Source organism: Telopea speciosissima, chromosome 1 (assembly GCF_018873765.1).
Source record: "Telopea speciosissima isolate NSW1024214 ecotype Mountain lineage chromosome 1, Tspe_v1, whole genome shotgun sequence".
Taxonomy (NCBI): domain Eukaryota; kingdom Viridiplantae; phylum Streptophyta; class Magnoliopsida; order Proteales; family Proteaceae; genus Telopea; species Telopea speciosissima.
The window spans coordinates 28,187,796-28,202,846 of NC_057916.1; the positions used below are offsets into that span (position 1 = coordinate 28,187,796).

A 15,051-nucleotide genomic window follows, 5' to 3' on the forward strand; every position below is an offset into this window, starting at 1 on the left:
TTATCCATGAAATCCATAGGATTTTTCATACCTTCTCTTCTAAGTATAATTTCAATTAATCTTCCCAAAAACTTCGGGGAAAAGAAAAAAAAAAATTGGAAAAGAGGGGGGTAAAAAAAAAAAAAATTCTCAACTCAGATGACCCTTTTTCGCCAATCATACTTGTTACCAGTCCTAAGCTATGCATGTCTTTTCTCACCACTTCTCTTAAAATCATTTTAGGCCTATCCCGAGCTCCTTTAGCTTCTTCAACCAATCAAATCACCCCTTCGTACTGGAGCACTCAAAGGCCTCCGTTGCCCATGCCCATGCCACTTCGAACAACTTTCTCGCAACTCATGGCTATGCTTGTATCTTCTCACCATTTCTCCTAGAGTCATTTTAGGCCTATCCCTAGCTCTTTTAAAGAGGGTGGACCTTGGCGCAACGATAAGGTTGTTCCATTGTGACCAAGTGGTCATGGGTTCAAGTCTTTGCAAACAGCCTCTCTGTGAAGTGGGGGTAAGGCTATGTACATTATGACCCTCCTTAGATCCCGCAATGACGAGAGCCTCGTGTACTAGGTATGCCCTAGCTCTTTTAACTCCTTCGATCTGAATCAAATCACCCCTCCGTACTGGAGCACTCAAAGGCCTCCGTTGCACATGCCCATGCCACTTCAAATGACTTTCTCACAGCTCATGGCTATGCATGTCTTTTTTAATCACTTCTCCTAGAGTCATTTTAGGCATATCCTTAGCTCTTTTAGCTCCTTCGATCTGAATCAAATCACCCCTCCGCACTTGAGCACTCAAAGGCCTCCGTTACACGTGCCGATCCCACCTTAAATGACTTTCTCACAACTCATGTCCATACTTTTGGGGGAAAAAAGAGTGTGGTTTCTAAATAATATCTTGTTTCATGAGGATGCACTTGCATGACAAACATGAATGCCTAAAGAACAATATTAGCATGAATTGCTCTAGTTGTTATCCTTTGCGTAAATGGGAATGCATGCAACAACTGAAAACCCTAATCCTTTTCGCCTTGCAACATTACATCATAGCAACAAAGCTACGAGTGAACCACTGACCAAAATCTTACTTTTTTGCAGTCACTTAACCTCTTTACCCCTTGTCCTATCAGGCCTTTTGATCTTTTATTGATGTAGCGAAGAGTGTCCAATTGGACCAATTAGGCCTTGAAATACTTTATTTTGGCTTATGGTTCGATTCTATGGGCCTTGGGCCTTTTATTTTTTAGTTTATCAATGTAATGGGTCTTTTTTATAGACCCAAAAGTTAGGATTTAAGGGGGTACACGGGATTAATTATATAGAAAAGATTGTGTGGGTCCTATGTACTGTTAAGTAAGTTAATTTAGTTTAGAAAGAGTTATTATTAGTTAAGTATTTTGTGTCTTAATGTTTAAGTTAGTTTCCTTTTAGTTAGCATCCTTTTTTGATTTGTTTCTACTTTTTAGTTTTCTACAAGATTTTGGTTAGATTAGGCCCATATTTGAGGCGTTAGTTAATTTTTAAATTAGTGTGGGTCCCATGTACTATTAAGTAAGTTAATTTAGTTTAGAAAGAGTTATTATTAGGTAAGTATTTGTTTTAATGTTTAAGTTAGTTTCCTTTTAGTTAGCATCCTTTTTTGATTTGTTTCTATTTTTTAGTTTTCTACAAGATTTTGGTTAGATAGGGTCCAAATTTGAGGGGTTAGTTAATCTATAGATTAGTGGTCTGATATGCTATATAATGCAATGAATTGATAATGGAATGAGTTAAGGTTTAGTTTTAAATCCTAAACCCAAAACTTAGGATTTAAAGGGGGTACATGGGATTGTGGATATAGAAAAGATTGTGTGGGTCCCATGTGTTGTTAATTAAGTTAATTTTGTTTAGAAAAAGTCTTTATTAGTTAAGTATGTTGTATCTGAATGTTTGGGTCAGTTTTCCTTTTAGTTAGCATCCTTGTTTAGGTCAGTTTCCTTTTAGTTAGCATCCTTTTTTGATTTGTTTCTATTTTGGAATAGTTTCTATTTTTAGTTTTCTAGAAGGTTTAGGTTAGATTGGGTCCATATTTGAGGGGTTAGTTATTAGTGGTCTGATATGCTATGTAATGAAATGAATTGATAATGGAATGAGTTAAGGTTCAGTTTTATTTTGAAGTGGAGGTTGGCATCTCTCCTTTCTCTCTCTCTTCTCTGCTCTTTCCAGTCTTTTTCTTATACATTACTGTTCACACAGTCTTGTAACAATCCTTTACTTCTCTTTCTTCTTCTCTCATTCTCTCTCTTCAGCCCACCACAGCAGATCCTTCTTTGGATTTGCATAATTTATTTTTCCATGAAACCACATTTCTTATGAAACCCTAGCCCCAGATCCTCAAATCTTATTTCTGTTTAAGCCTCACATTAGATTTGGGTTTCAAAGTGAACCAATCCACCTATTTTATTTGGTTTTTCTATAGCTTCTGCTCATTCTGAAAATATTTCCTGGAAAATTTGATTCTTTGTAACCCAAATGTGATGCATCCAACCTGCTATTCCATTCTTGTACTAGCCATGGGAGAAATGTTAGGTGTTCCTAATTATGTCGCTAATCCTACTACACTCATGTTGGTATGATCTCTCAAGAACAAACTTCTTTCAGTTCCTTCACTTTGAAGCAACATCAGGGGACTATTCTACTTAATTCAGATAGGCAAGTACCCGAACCACTACCTTGAGTAGTTCCCATTTCATACATCTATGGAAGGAACCAAGACGGGCTATATCTACACAACTTTGTAGGTAAGAAGTGTAGTTGAAAGTGCTTCAATTTCATGGAAAGTTCAATCAAGAGATTCTTCTTGACTTGATCCACAGCTAGAGGGTTTCTTTAATTAACTTTGGTCAATCAATGGGCTAAAAGTTCAATTTGTAGCTGCAAAGATTAGGGGGGCAGCCATGATTTCGTGTAGAAACTCCAAAGCACCAATTATTGAACAGAAAGAAGTATAATTATTTTACTGCATGCAATAAAAAAAATTTCGAAAACAACTCCCAATTGAATTTATGGATGTCAGTTTCCTAAAAAAGTGGCTGTGTTGTGGTGAAACATAGAAGATTGCCACCCATGGAGGGCACCACCCCCAGTCATCTCGCTGGAGTCTTTTCCTATTTCTCCCTTACTAAAACGCTTCCATTTCATGCACCCAAAAAAGAAAAAGGGGAAATGATAAAAGGTAGTTACTAAATGTTGATTTTCCAAGAAATACTGAAACGAATGGAGCATCGATGGTGCAATCCATGAAACTAAACCGATTCAATAGGTTGGGGTAAGTTTGCTCTGCTATCATCCATAATAGTCCTAAAAAATTTAAACGGATTTCTAATAGAGAGAACGTTAGCAGCTCCTACTCCTTGATTCTGTTCTCTCTCTAACGTCGACAACTTTGACCATTCTCCATGGGATTGATGCTGAATGTTGTAGATTACGACCTCCCATAGCTGAAGCTAGCTGCCAAAGAGCTATTTTTTTTCTTTATCATTTTCATCAATCTGCTTCTCACTTTCTGAGCTCCATGTGCATGTGAATGTGCAGGATGTCATCAGCTTTGAAGTCCCCACTGATGATTTCATTCTTGATATCTCGTCTCAGACCCTTTAAGTAAGAATTAACACACTAAACTCTGTTTCATGTATTTGATACCTCGACATGATTTTGTGGAACTATGTGTATGAGCATCCAAGACTATTTTTCCTGCCTCAAGTTCTGCAACTGGAAATTTGGATTGTTAGTGGTTGATCAGTACCAGGAAGCTGGTCATACCCATATTGCAATAGGAGCTAACCCATGGGAAACTTTCTCATTGCACATGGTCATTCGACCAAATGGATAGAAAACATTAACTTTGTTTCTGTAATTTGCACTTCATAATCTAAAAGCACTGGGATCATCTTTACCATTAAAGTTGGGAATCTTAACCTTTATTAGATAGTCTTTATTGAAGTATTAGATGTAGGAAGCTGTAACAATGATGAGTAGAGCAGATGGTGGTGATTATATCATTTGTGGAAGTGACAACTACCACTTGCTGGGGTGGGGATTGCATATTTCCCACAGCTGATTGTAGCAGTACTGAACAACTATTCTCTCCAGTACTGTGGCCAAAACCTGTCATGCCCCCTGGTTCTTTTATTAGGCCTCCATGTGAAGGTGCAAATTATCCTGATCCCTCCATTCAACTTGTTCTCAAGTTGTTTGGTTTCTCAATATTCAGCCTTGAAGACATTGACCTCCTTCTGTAAATCATTACTAGACACCACCTTAATAGCGGGTTATTCACTCTAATACCAATTCTGAAGCAGAACAAACGAGACAGGCATGCGAGTAATGTGCCTATAGAGAACAAATTAACTCAATACAAAGTAAACTTCCAAGAAACATTCTTACTTGAATTGACTTTTACTGAACAAAGCCATCCAGGAGATCCCGGATCTAGGTGGTTCCACACGAAAACTGGTTGGATGTAGAGAACTTCAATGTGAACAAGTCTGTAGAAATTATCAAAGATTTGGAGATCAATAGGGGGTTGAGACACTCCACTTGATTACACGACTTACAATGGACAAACAATTTAGGACACAGACAAAATTGGGAAGGGCTAATTACTGTGGGATGGAGGGAGTGTTGGCAGATCTTACATAGCTTACATGTGTGAAGCACTGATGGAAGAAAATATTGTAGAAGCTTATAGCTGCTGTAATCACTATTCTATTCTTTTACAACCCAGAAGGAGATGAGCTAATAGAAAAACAGAATGTCAAATACCTTAATGACTAGAGCGTTAAGAACTGATAACTAGTCAAGCAGGATTCGGTTTCCCTTGATTTTGATGTCGAGAATAGCATCATCTTGCATGAGTATGGCTGGAAGTTAGAATCTGAATGTGAACTGATGCTAGTAACTGGATCAATTTTGGAACAACTCGGGTAGTATTTTAGTTACACAAACTTGCTTCTTTTCCCCATGATGTATCAGGAGACTACCTTTATCATTGTTCATTAGCACATATGAATTGAGGAGGAACTCCTCCACATCTATTGAGTATCTTTAACTGCCAATCTGCTCCAAATATATTGATAAATAAACAAGTATTATTATTTACCACCCAAAAATAAAAGTATTGCAGGATAATACTAACTATAAAGAGAAGTCAAAACTACATAACCTACTGCAGCTTTTATATGTGCAAGATGGTTTCATCGCTTTGAAATGTCTCTCAATGCAAACACATCTCTTGTCAGTAGAAAGGACTATGCACTTTCAGTCACACTCTGTTATGTATGTATCTTGTTTTTACTTTTCTATATTCCTACCATGTGATCTAAGGATTTCTATAATCCTAGTAAAAAAGCTGGATTTCCATCTGTGTCTAGGAATGTGAGGTAACGTACTTGAATGCTGGAATGGTGGCTGGGAAGAACTGCTTTCTGACCTTGGAAGTGCCAGTAAGAATGACATGTCACCCAAAACCAGTTTCGGCTGATTGGAGATTTAATAGGTTTGCCCATATTAATGTAGATCATCTGCTAATATTGATTACATCTCTTTTCTCTGCTAATGGAAGTCGGAAACAACCTGATACAGCAATTTTTCAATTCATGTAAAGCCACTTCTGCTGCCCTGTCAACTATGATCTGCAAAGTGGGTTTCACCTTAGATGTATCTTAACAGCTGAAAATAAGATAAGTTGCATAGGTTGAACTTACACTATTTGGGTGTATGCTTTCGCTGATATTGCAGGAAGAAACCTGAGTCCCTGCAATCCAGAGCCAGATCTCGTTGTTCATCTTCTTGTCTGCTTCTGAGGAAGGGGAAACCTATGCTGGGAATTTCAGATGAAAGGAGACAAGAGATCAGCATCTTTTGGTCTGTTAATATGTTATGTACTATTGAGGACCTTGATTTGTCCTCACTAGCTCTTCCCTCAGTCTCCGATCACCCTGCAAGCTTCGGACATAGCTTTCAAAGCTTTTGTGGAGATTCATATCAGGTCCTGAATACTTTGTTATTCTATGACACTTGGAATTTGGTTGTCATCATATGGAATATTGCTCTTCCTCTCTCTCAATGAATCTCCAGAGAAGCTAGTTGATTTACTTTAAGGTTTAACGATGAGCTCATTGGAACAAGCAAAGACTCGTTTTTGGCCCGTTGTTTTCTCTTACTAGATGGCATCAAACTGAAGGGGCACATACTATGAAATGTCAGGACATTGATGAAAATATCTTGTTATTGATTTATTAGCATCATTGTGTTATATAAAATCTTTCTTTTCATATTCTAAATGCAGAAACCAGTGTATATACTTATTGTTGCACTCACGGACTTACTGATTTATTGTTTTCTCTTATTAGTTGGCATCAAACTGAAGGGGCATATACTATGAAATGCCAGGACACTGATGAAATATCTTGTTAGTGATTTATTGGCATCTTTGTGTTATGTAAAATCTTTCTTTTCATTTTCTCAATACAGAAACCAGTGGATTTACTTATTGTTTCACTCACGGACTTATTTGTAATATTTTAAGAATGACTTTTTTTTTGAGCTCTCTTTTGGATTTTACTAGCTAGATGGCATCTAGCAGCAAGTATGCCTTGGAATGTCAGGTGGTTCATGAAATGTGTTTGGCCGTCCTCCCCCCTCCCCCCCTTTTCTCTTTTTCTTTTTTGGTATTTGTGTGTGTGTGTGTGTGTGTGTGTGTGTTTCTTCTCTATATGTGGATTGTTATCTCTTTGATGGTGGTGGTGATCTTGGAAGGCATGTGAGAGTTTTATGTGGATTGCATTTTCTACAATCCTGGGACAGGACATGCAATGTATTGAAGATATACTCTTGGAAGGCATGTGAGAGTTTTATGTGGATTGCATTTTCTACAATCCTGGGACAGGACATGCAATGTATTGAAGATATACTCTTGAGGTGGTGATCTTGGAACATATGTGGAGGTTTTTGTATGGTTTCCTTTCAGAAACAGTATATTTTGTGTGTGAGATTCTCTTACATGACTATGCTAAGGAGAGAGTACGTCAAAATACCAGGATATTGATGACTTGTAGAGAAACTCTTTGGCTTGATGTGGTGTGATGGTGATATCAGAAAACAGTTTCCATGGGGTAAATTCCAGAAGGTCGTCCTCCATGGTAATGAGGTCCCATGGTGTATGTTCTTTGTTGATGATATTGTTTTGATGGATGAGACAAAAGAAGGGATTAACTCTTAAGTTGGAGTTGTGGAAGCAAAAGGTTTTAGGATTAGTAAAATGAAGACGGAGTATATGATATCTAATTTTAGTCATACCTTGATGGATACTGATATAGTGTGAATTGAAGAAAAAGAGATACCACAAAGTGGCTATTTTAGATATTCGGGATCAATCATAAATAAAGGTGACATAGAAGATGATGTTTCACAGAGAATTAAAGTAGGTTGGTTGAAGTGGAGAGGTGCATTCGGAGTGTTGTGTGATTGACGTATTCCTCTAAAACTTAAAAGAAAGTTCTATAAGACTGTTGTTCGTCCGATTATGATGTACGGGGCAGAATGTTGAACAATTAAGAAGTGTCATATTGATAAGCTATGTGTAGCAGAGATGAAGATGTTACGTTACCTGTGTGGAAAAACAATGAAGGATAAAGTACGGAATAAACATATAAGAGCGGATTTGGGAGTTGCCCTAATCAATAACAAACTCCGAGAGAGTCGCTTAAGGTGGTATGATCACATTCAAAGGAAACCTAGGGGCATCCCAGTAAGGAGGAGTGATATGATTTAGATTGAAGGAGTTAAGAAGTGATGAGGAAGGACATGCATAGTCTAGGTCTGGTTCCAAGTATGACCTCGGACAGAGCCTATTGGAGAGCAAGAATTCATGTCACAGACTCCATTTAGCTGAGATTATCCTAAACGTGTTGGGGTGTGCCTTTTGCCTCTTACTATCTTTCATTTTTCTATTTACTTCGTATCTTCCATTTATCATTTTCCTTTGTCTTTTCTCATATCTTTCCCCATCCCTCTTCTCCAATCTTTTCTTCTTTTCTCTGAGTATATCTATATTTTCTCTGTTTTCTCTATTCTGTTTGTTTGGATCTATGTAGCCGATCCCATTAAGTTGGGATAAGGCTGTGTTTGTTGTTGTTGTTTGTTTTTTTCGTATTCTTTTCCATGACGAGCCTAAAAACGAAATGAACAACTACAATGGTTCATAATCATTCGTTGAAAACATGAAGGCTCAGTTTGGTTGCAAGCAAAGGGAACTAGGAAAGAAAAGTGAAGTTGATTTTAAAGTTTATTTTCTTTTATATCAAAGGGATCTCCCTGAAAAGTAAAGTAAAACTTGATAAACAGTTTTGAAATGTTTTGGAATTTTAATTACAAAAATTTCCATTTTATGGAGCCGGACAATTTATCAGGGAGTATATCTATGAGTTCAGCAAATTTGCTCTTGAGTTTCTAATGATTGTACTATTTCTATTGCCGAGCAGGGGCTTGTATGGACTGGTTGGCTAGAATCGTTTTGGTGTTTGGCCTTCAAATTCTTCAGGCTCTCCAGAACTGACTGATGCTATGCCTGTAATCCCACTAGAGAGGTTTGGTTAGCACTAAATCTCACTGCAAATCTAGTGGTGCCTGATGAGTTCAAAACCAAATGATTTTTTTGGAATTTAAAAAATGGCTACCGTGCATTCTTCACGTACCTCCTTCGTTCCCACTTCCCAAATTGGATGAGCAACCATACAATTCGTCCCCTAATTTATAACTAATCTTAAACCCAATATTCAGTATTTATTAGGTCTGTTTTTTTACATTCCTCTGCTAAGCAGAGACACACGCAACGCACGCACGCACGCACGCAGTGAAGCGATAGAAGGCGAAGAAGAGAGGAGGTGGGGCGTGGGAGATGGTAGGTGTAGGTAAATTGTTGAATGGATCCTTGTCATCATGGGGTTTCGTGGTAAATGGTAATTGAGAGAAGCCCTAGGGCTAAGCCCTATGGGCAGAAAGAAACCCTTGATTTTGATTTTGATTTTGATTTTGCATTCCAGAGAAACACCGGGACCGGGGGCATTGATCTTGTAGCTTAACCTGCACAGTGGACACTAGAATGGTATTAAGTATTTGCCTTGGCTGTAACTGCATCGCCAGGTAAATATTCTCTTATTTAACAACAACGATACCTCTACCATGGTGATGGTACCAAGTCATCCTCCTGCGTACGGTTAGGCCAAGAATTACTGAGAACCCTTCTGGTTCTGTAGTGCGGAAAGGTATTACCAAAAAAAAAAAGAAAAAATCACAATTTTTGGGATAAAGATTCAGGAACGATAAGGAATGAGCAGCAAGAACAGCACCTTTCCTGCAACTCCAACTCCAAAACTCCAACTCCGCAACATTTGCTCTGCTGGTTTATCCACTCTGGCTTATAACCGGTCCACCCGGCTATGGATAGGTTTTGGGGGTCATCATTAGGTTTGTAAGTTCACTTTACTACTAAAAATATCTATAAGGTCGGTCTGTGTATGCCGCTTCACTGGTTTCTTTGTTAAGTCATTCAAATGTTACTGTACATCATCAACCACACTTGTGACTTATGCCGCTGCTGAACGAAGCTTAGCGGTTCGTTGGCTCAGCAGCAGAAAGCTGAGATCCTAGGTCACTCGAAGGTAAAGCCTTAAGCATCATCATCCCAAGCTGATGGTCTCGGAGGTAATTTCTTCACTCCTTCTATCTAGAAGCCATTTCTGTTGGCGGCCTTCAATAGATCCCTCCGTGTCACCTTACGTTGCTCGTTTTGCCATAATGGCACAGTCGGTGCTTCTTGTCTTCGAAGGTCACTGGTAAACGTGGCAATCGATGACGTTCATCCCTCTTGGGACGATCCAGATGCTGAACAACGGACCTCGTTTCCTTCCAAGGAGATTGAAGGATTTGGTGACCCTGAGGGTAGGGTTAGGGTTTCTGGTTCATCATCACAGCCAGCTGATGAGGAGAAACCTCCTAAGGAGTTTACTGAGAACAATCATCGTCTTACCATTTCCGAGCTTCTTGTGAAAACTTCGAAACTTTATCTCGCCTCCTCCCCTGTTGGGGAACCAAAAAATGGTGCTAACCCTTCTACTTCTCATCCAGCCGCATATAACAGCTTGATGAAGTCTTTCAGTCGGGTCGGCAAGGTAGATGAAGTTCTTAGGCTCTTCCGTCAGATGAAAGAAGGTCCGTGCTATCCCAACGTTCTCTGTCACAACACCGTGCTTAATTGCCTCGCTGCTGCGAATCGCTTTCATGCGCTTCGTGCGGTTTTGGAGGAGATGTACTTTTCCGGTGTAATTCCCAATGTCTCCACCTTCAACATCTTGGTCAAGGCGTATTCCTGTCATTCCTATCAGTTCAATTTGGCTTTCCGTGTCCTGGATGAGATGTCCTCTGTGGGTTGCAATCCAGATGTGATTACTTACTCGACCTTGATTACTGGTCTTTCTAGAGCAGGAAGAATTATAGATATAGAAGCTGTAATAGAGATGATGCTCGATCGGAACTGTGATCCGAATGTTTATACGTTTGCTCCTATTTTGAAAGCTCACTGTGAGAGAGGAGATGTCAAAGCTGCAGAAACACTGATTGAGACGATGCGGGTGAGCAATTGTCTTCAGAATTCTCTAGTTCACAACATCTGGATTGATGCACTTTGCAAAAGTGGGCGTTTTGATGAGGTTGAGTTGATCTTTAAGGAAGGCACATCGAAAGGTTGGAAGCCTAGCACTATCAGTTATAACACCTACATGAATGCACTTTGTAAAGGGGGCAAGGCTGATGAAGCTTACAGAGCATTAGAACTTATGATGGGCAATGGACTATATCCTACTGTTGTGACCATGAGTATACTTCTTGATTCCCTCTGCCATGCTTCAAAGGTTTTTGAGGCAAAGAAAGTTTTGGACCTGAGTTTCCATTTTGATTGGGAAGTCAGTTTGGTAAGTTACAATATTGTGATGAATACATTATGTAAGATCGGTCACTGGCGGAGTGTTATGATGCTATTAGTTGACATGTTAAAGAAGGGAGTTTGTCCGAATACTAGGACTTATAATATTGTGGTTCATAGCCTTTGTGAAGCTAAAAAGCTGATGGAAGCGGAATATTTGGTTGAGTGCAAAGGTTTCAGTGCTGATGTTGTGACTTATAACACGTTATTGAATGGGTATTGCAAGACAGGAAATTTATCTGAAGTAAATAATTTGTATCATAGAATGACAATCATGGAAAAGATTGATCCCGATATTTTTACATACAACATTCTGATTGAGATTCACTGTAAAAAGGGAAAAATTAAGGATGCTGTGGATATCTTTGGCGAGGCTCATCTCAAAGGTTTCTTGCCAGATCTTGTTGCATACTCCACTTTCATTGATGGTTGTCTTAAGAATGGTCTACTCGACAAGGGGCTGCAGCTGCTGGATAGAATGCTAGAGCAGGGACTTGTTCCTAATATTGCTGTTCAGGAGTCATTTGTTAGGGCATTTTGTAAGAAAAACTCGTCGCATGTTTGGATATCTGTTGAGAAATTACTTGGGAGGAGGTAGGTACATCTCAATTGTTGAAGACCCAGAAAAAAGACTCCTTGATTCCTAGCATTAGAATAGGATTGTGAAGCGTCTACGGGTAAAGCAATGTATCCATATAACTGCTTGCCACCTATGCTCTGCCATCTGTTCCAAGTTTAAGAACCTAGGTAATGGTATCATGGTCAAACAGCTGACAAAGGGGATGAGCGGAACAGGGAGTCTACTGGACGCAGTTCAACTAGCGGAGAGGATAGGTATGTAATTCATCGTTTTCTTGTAACATAGGACAGGTAGCTCTTGCCTTGCCTTTCAATTTACAAAACTCGCTACTTTGACTATCAACTTTTTTCATTTTTGGCAGATAATCTGTCATTGTTCTTGGTTGACATCACTTTGTAGCAGAATTTGTATAAACTAATCTGACAGAGAGTAAGTATCATGGTTGAATTTCATACTGTGCTTGGGATTTGCAGTGCACTTTGTCTCATTCTTGTTAGTGTCATTTTTGTATAGAAGGCCCTTTTGCTGATTCACAACCCTTGCCCCTTGTCTTCTTCTTACCAACAATGCCATGTTTTCTTATGCAGCTTGTTTGGAGCTGGAGCCATTTCATAGTTTTCTACTGTCCCTGTTTTCCAATAGGCTGCATATAATTTGGTAAATATTAGTGGTTGCAAGAATGAAATGACCATTTCTAGTTTGTCTGGTAATGCATTAAGATAGACTTAATGAAATAAAACTTGAAATTTCAGTTAGTTGAATGTTACTTTCAAAACTAAACCACCGGTGACCACACTACTGATCCTTAATTTTTGGTTGAACAAAATGTTTGTCACAATCGAAGTCTTTGCAAGATGACAATAACATGCATTGAATTCCAGTTACTCTCTGTGGTATTGATGTTACTCTGTGCTGCTGAACATTGACTGGGTGAAATACAGATTAAATGTTTCATAACTATATCAATGTATCTTTGGGCGCTATCTGTGTACTGGAGCCATACTCTCTTGAGTTCTGGTCCCCACCCCCGAAAAAAAAATAATTTAATGTAGCTCATGTATCAGGTTTTTGCTCCCAGCAATGTTGATTTAACACTTCAACTGCTCGATTGCTCATGCAGGTTGGAAGAAAAGGATCTGCATCTCCAACTTGTTGCAGTGTTAGCTTTCTCCATTTATGATGAGGTCGTAGGTTCCTTCCCACAATCCCACCACCTCATTGGTTGGGATGCCTCAGAGAATATTCAATCGAATAGTAAATCCTCGCCGTGACAGTCCCATCTGTTTCTCTGGGAAGTGGTCATTTTTTAGCATCAATGTGTTCACTAAGAATAGAATTAGGTGGATATCCATTTATTTATTATGATTTTTTTCTTTTTTGGCTTTTGCTTTTATGTTAGAGGCCTATACTTGTGGCCATATTGCTTATAGTTTGCAACAGTCTTGGTGAGTTTCCTTTCGGGATGTGCCCTACTGTATATAACAAAGCTTATTCAATTATAAAGGAATGTGTATATTACAGAAGGAAGGTAATGAAAAAGTATGCATCTATTTATTGTGACTAGTAGTACTCGTTTGTAATTTTTGCCATTATATAATAATGGCTTGATCACTGATTTACTAGAGAGAAAAATTGGGGGTTTCTGCAATCAGTTTCATTCCATGATGATGATGCCCATATGACAGCAATAGTGACCCACCTACAGCATCAACATAAGATTTACAATCATCTTTGCATCTGGTCTATACTGGGTGCAAGTGGTCACTGAAAATCTAGAAATATTGCAGAGGTGGTAAATGGACTTTGAGGTACGCATATATGAAAGTAGTTGATCTTCATCAAGAGTCGACTCTTGTGGGAAAGACTCCTTCAAGTATGGGATCGTGGAGTTTAGCAATGAAAAACAACTCCTGGAGACATCCCTGTGACTTCGATTTACAGAAGCTAACAATGTTGAGTAGGTGGCGAGGACTAAACCATCCATTACAGCAAGAAAAGATTCACTTCTTATATGGTTGGAAGAGAATAATATTACAAGCTAATGATCAACGAGACAATAACACTCACAAAAGATGCTTAAATCTCTAATACATCCAACTGTGTTTGTAGAGTGAAAACTGCAATTTTATCAATCACTCCCTCAAGTGGGAGGGCAGAAGGTGATAACGTAACGTGCTGCCCTACATTTGTGAAGGCTTGAAGAGTCATCGAAGGCGTAGCTATAGGCCCTTGGGCAGATGGCCTTGAAGAGATGAGCAAAAAGCGAGGGCTGACAAGTTTTAGGATTGGCATAGTCCCCTGTGCAGCAATATTTTGCGGATTTCATGGCCAAGCAAGCACTCTTGCAACCCACCACCTTTCCCCCTTTCTTCACCTCCAATGCCGATGGGCAGCAAACGTTCAAGTCCAACTCACAAGCTGCGACGCCGCACCCAACACCACCACCACCATTACCACCAACGGGTATCATGGAAACTGGGAGATTAAAACCATCCACTAAACTCACATCATAGAAATGCAGAGGAGATGCGGAGGTGCCAAGAGTCATCTCAACCACCGTAGCGGGTGGCACCCCTCCTGTGCCCCTGCAATGTAACAAGCCAGCACAGTCTCCAGTCTCACAAGAGCCTTTGCCGTTTGCATCAAAGTAACAACCTTGCCTGCCCCAAATTCTACCGGACCACTTCTCTGGCGCATCAATAACAACCTCCTCACCCCTGTTGAGAAGAAAGCCGCCGTCCCCAGGAGATGGTTGACCTGCGGTACCAAGGACCCCAGGCCAAACGCTCTCATTGCAGTTATTCACCAAGATGAGTTGGATTGCATCTGTAATCAAACACAAAAGAAAACCCTTCAGTTTCTTACAACTTCACACACACACACACACACACACACAGAGGTCCATACTTGTTAAGGGGAGGGAGATGAAAAGGCAGAAAAGGAAGGGAAGGAAGCGTGAGACTGTTGGCATCATTTTGTCTTCGAACTGTAAAGAAGGTGATGGTGTGTTTGAGAGTCTTTGAGGTATGCAATGTTAATGTGATGCAGAGAGAGAGAGAGAGAGAGGGAGGGAGTTAAGGGGGGGAAGACTGGAGAGTGGGCTTCCTTTTGTTTCGCCACCATGGGGTGTGATTGACAACCGCAAGCAAGTGGAACGGTTTAAGAAGAGAGTACTTCACGGGGCAATGGCACCACTTTTTTTCTACTGTTAGTCAAAGTGGCATATATCCCTTGCTTTGGTTAGAGGTTTTCTCCTGAATTAATCTATATTAGATTATGATTTGTGATTGTATATTTCAGTGCCTAACACTCTACCCTTTACAGAGATGTTGAGCCTAAGCTGTCCCTCTTTATCCTTCTTTTCGTATGGCTCGCTTCCCCCTTCCTCTTCCCCCTCTCTTTAACCATGAGATTAATAATGGAAAAACCTGGCATTACAATCCTCTACAGAATAAG

The 15,051-nt window shown here is 39.6% G+C and overlaps 2 protein-coding genes and 2 long non-coding RNA genes across 5 annotated transcripts; 3 read left to right on the forward strand and 1 right to left on the reverse strand.

The window, feature by feature from the left end:
* The first annotated feature begins 9,702 nt into the window (after positions 1 to 9,702).
* LOC122644927 lies at positions 9,703 to 10,041 on the forward strand. Its single transcript, XR_006330440.1, has 2 exons — positions 9,703 to 9,739; positions 9,795 to 10,041. It is a non-coding gene; the product is annotated as an uncharacterized LOC122644927 (long non-coding RNA).
* A 138-nt stretch (positions 10,042 to 10,179) lies between these two features.
* Positions 10,180 to 11,613, forward strand: LOC122642135 (pentatricopeptide repeat-containing protein At1g12300, mitochondrial-like). The gene has a single exon (XM_043835589.1). It carries the CDS (start codon positions 10,180 to 10,182, stop codon positions 11,611 to 11,613), a length of 1,434 nt encoding a protein of 477 aa, XP_043691524.1.
* A 227-nt stretch (positions 11,614 to 11,840) lies between these two features.
* On the forward strand, positions 11,841 to 12,413 carry LOC122644933. The gene is made up of 2 exons (XR_006330441.1): positions 11,841 to 12,028; positions 12,183 to 12,413. It is a non-coding gene; the product is annotated as an uncharacterized LOC122644933 (long non-coding RNA).
* Positions 12,414 to 13,569: 1,156 nt separating this feature from the next.
* LOC122644905 (thaumatin-like protein) lies at positions 13,570 to 14,973 on the reverse strand. Of its 2 annotated transcripts, XM_043838279.1 has the most exons (3): positions 14,503 to 14,973; positions 13,706 to 14,421; positions 13,570 to 13,589 (listed from the first exon to the last, which is right to left on the reverse strand). In XM_043838279.1, exons 1-2 carry the CDS (start codon positions 14,567 to 14,569, stop codon positions 13,736 to 13,738), a joined length of 753 nt encoding a protein of 250 aa, XP_043694214.1. In that variant the 5' UTR covers positions 14,570 to 14,973; the 3' UTR covers positions 13,570 to 13,589; positions 13,706 to 13,735. The 2 variants fall into 2 exon arrangements, with proteins under 2 accessions (XP_043694214.1, XP_043694207.1); XM_043838272.1 differs by lacking the exon at positions 13,570 to 13,589 and having other exon boundaries at positions 13,661 to 14,421.
* Between the last annotated feature and the right edge of the window lie 78 nt (positions 14,974 to 15,051).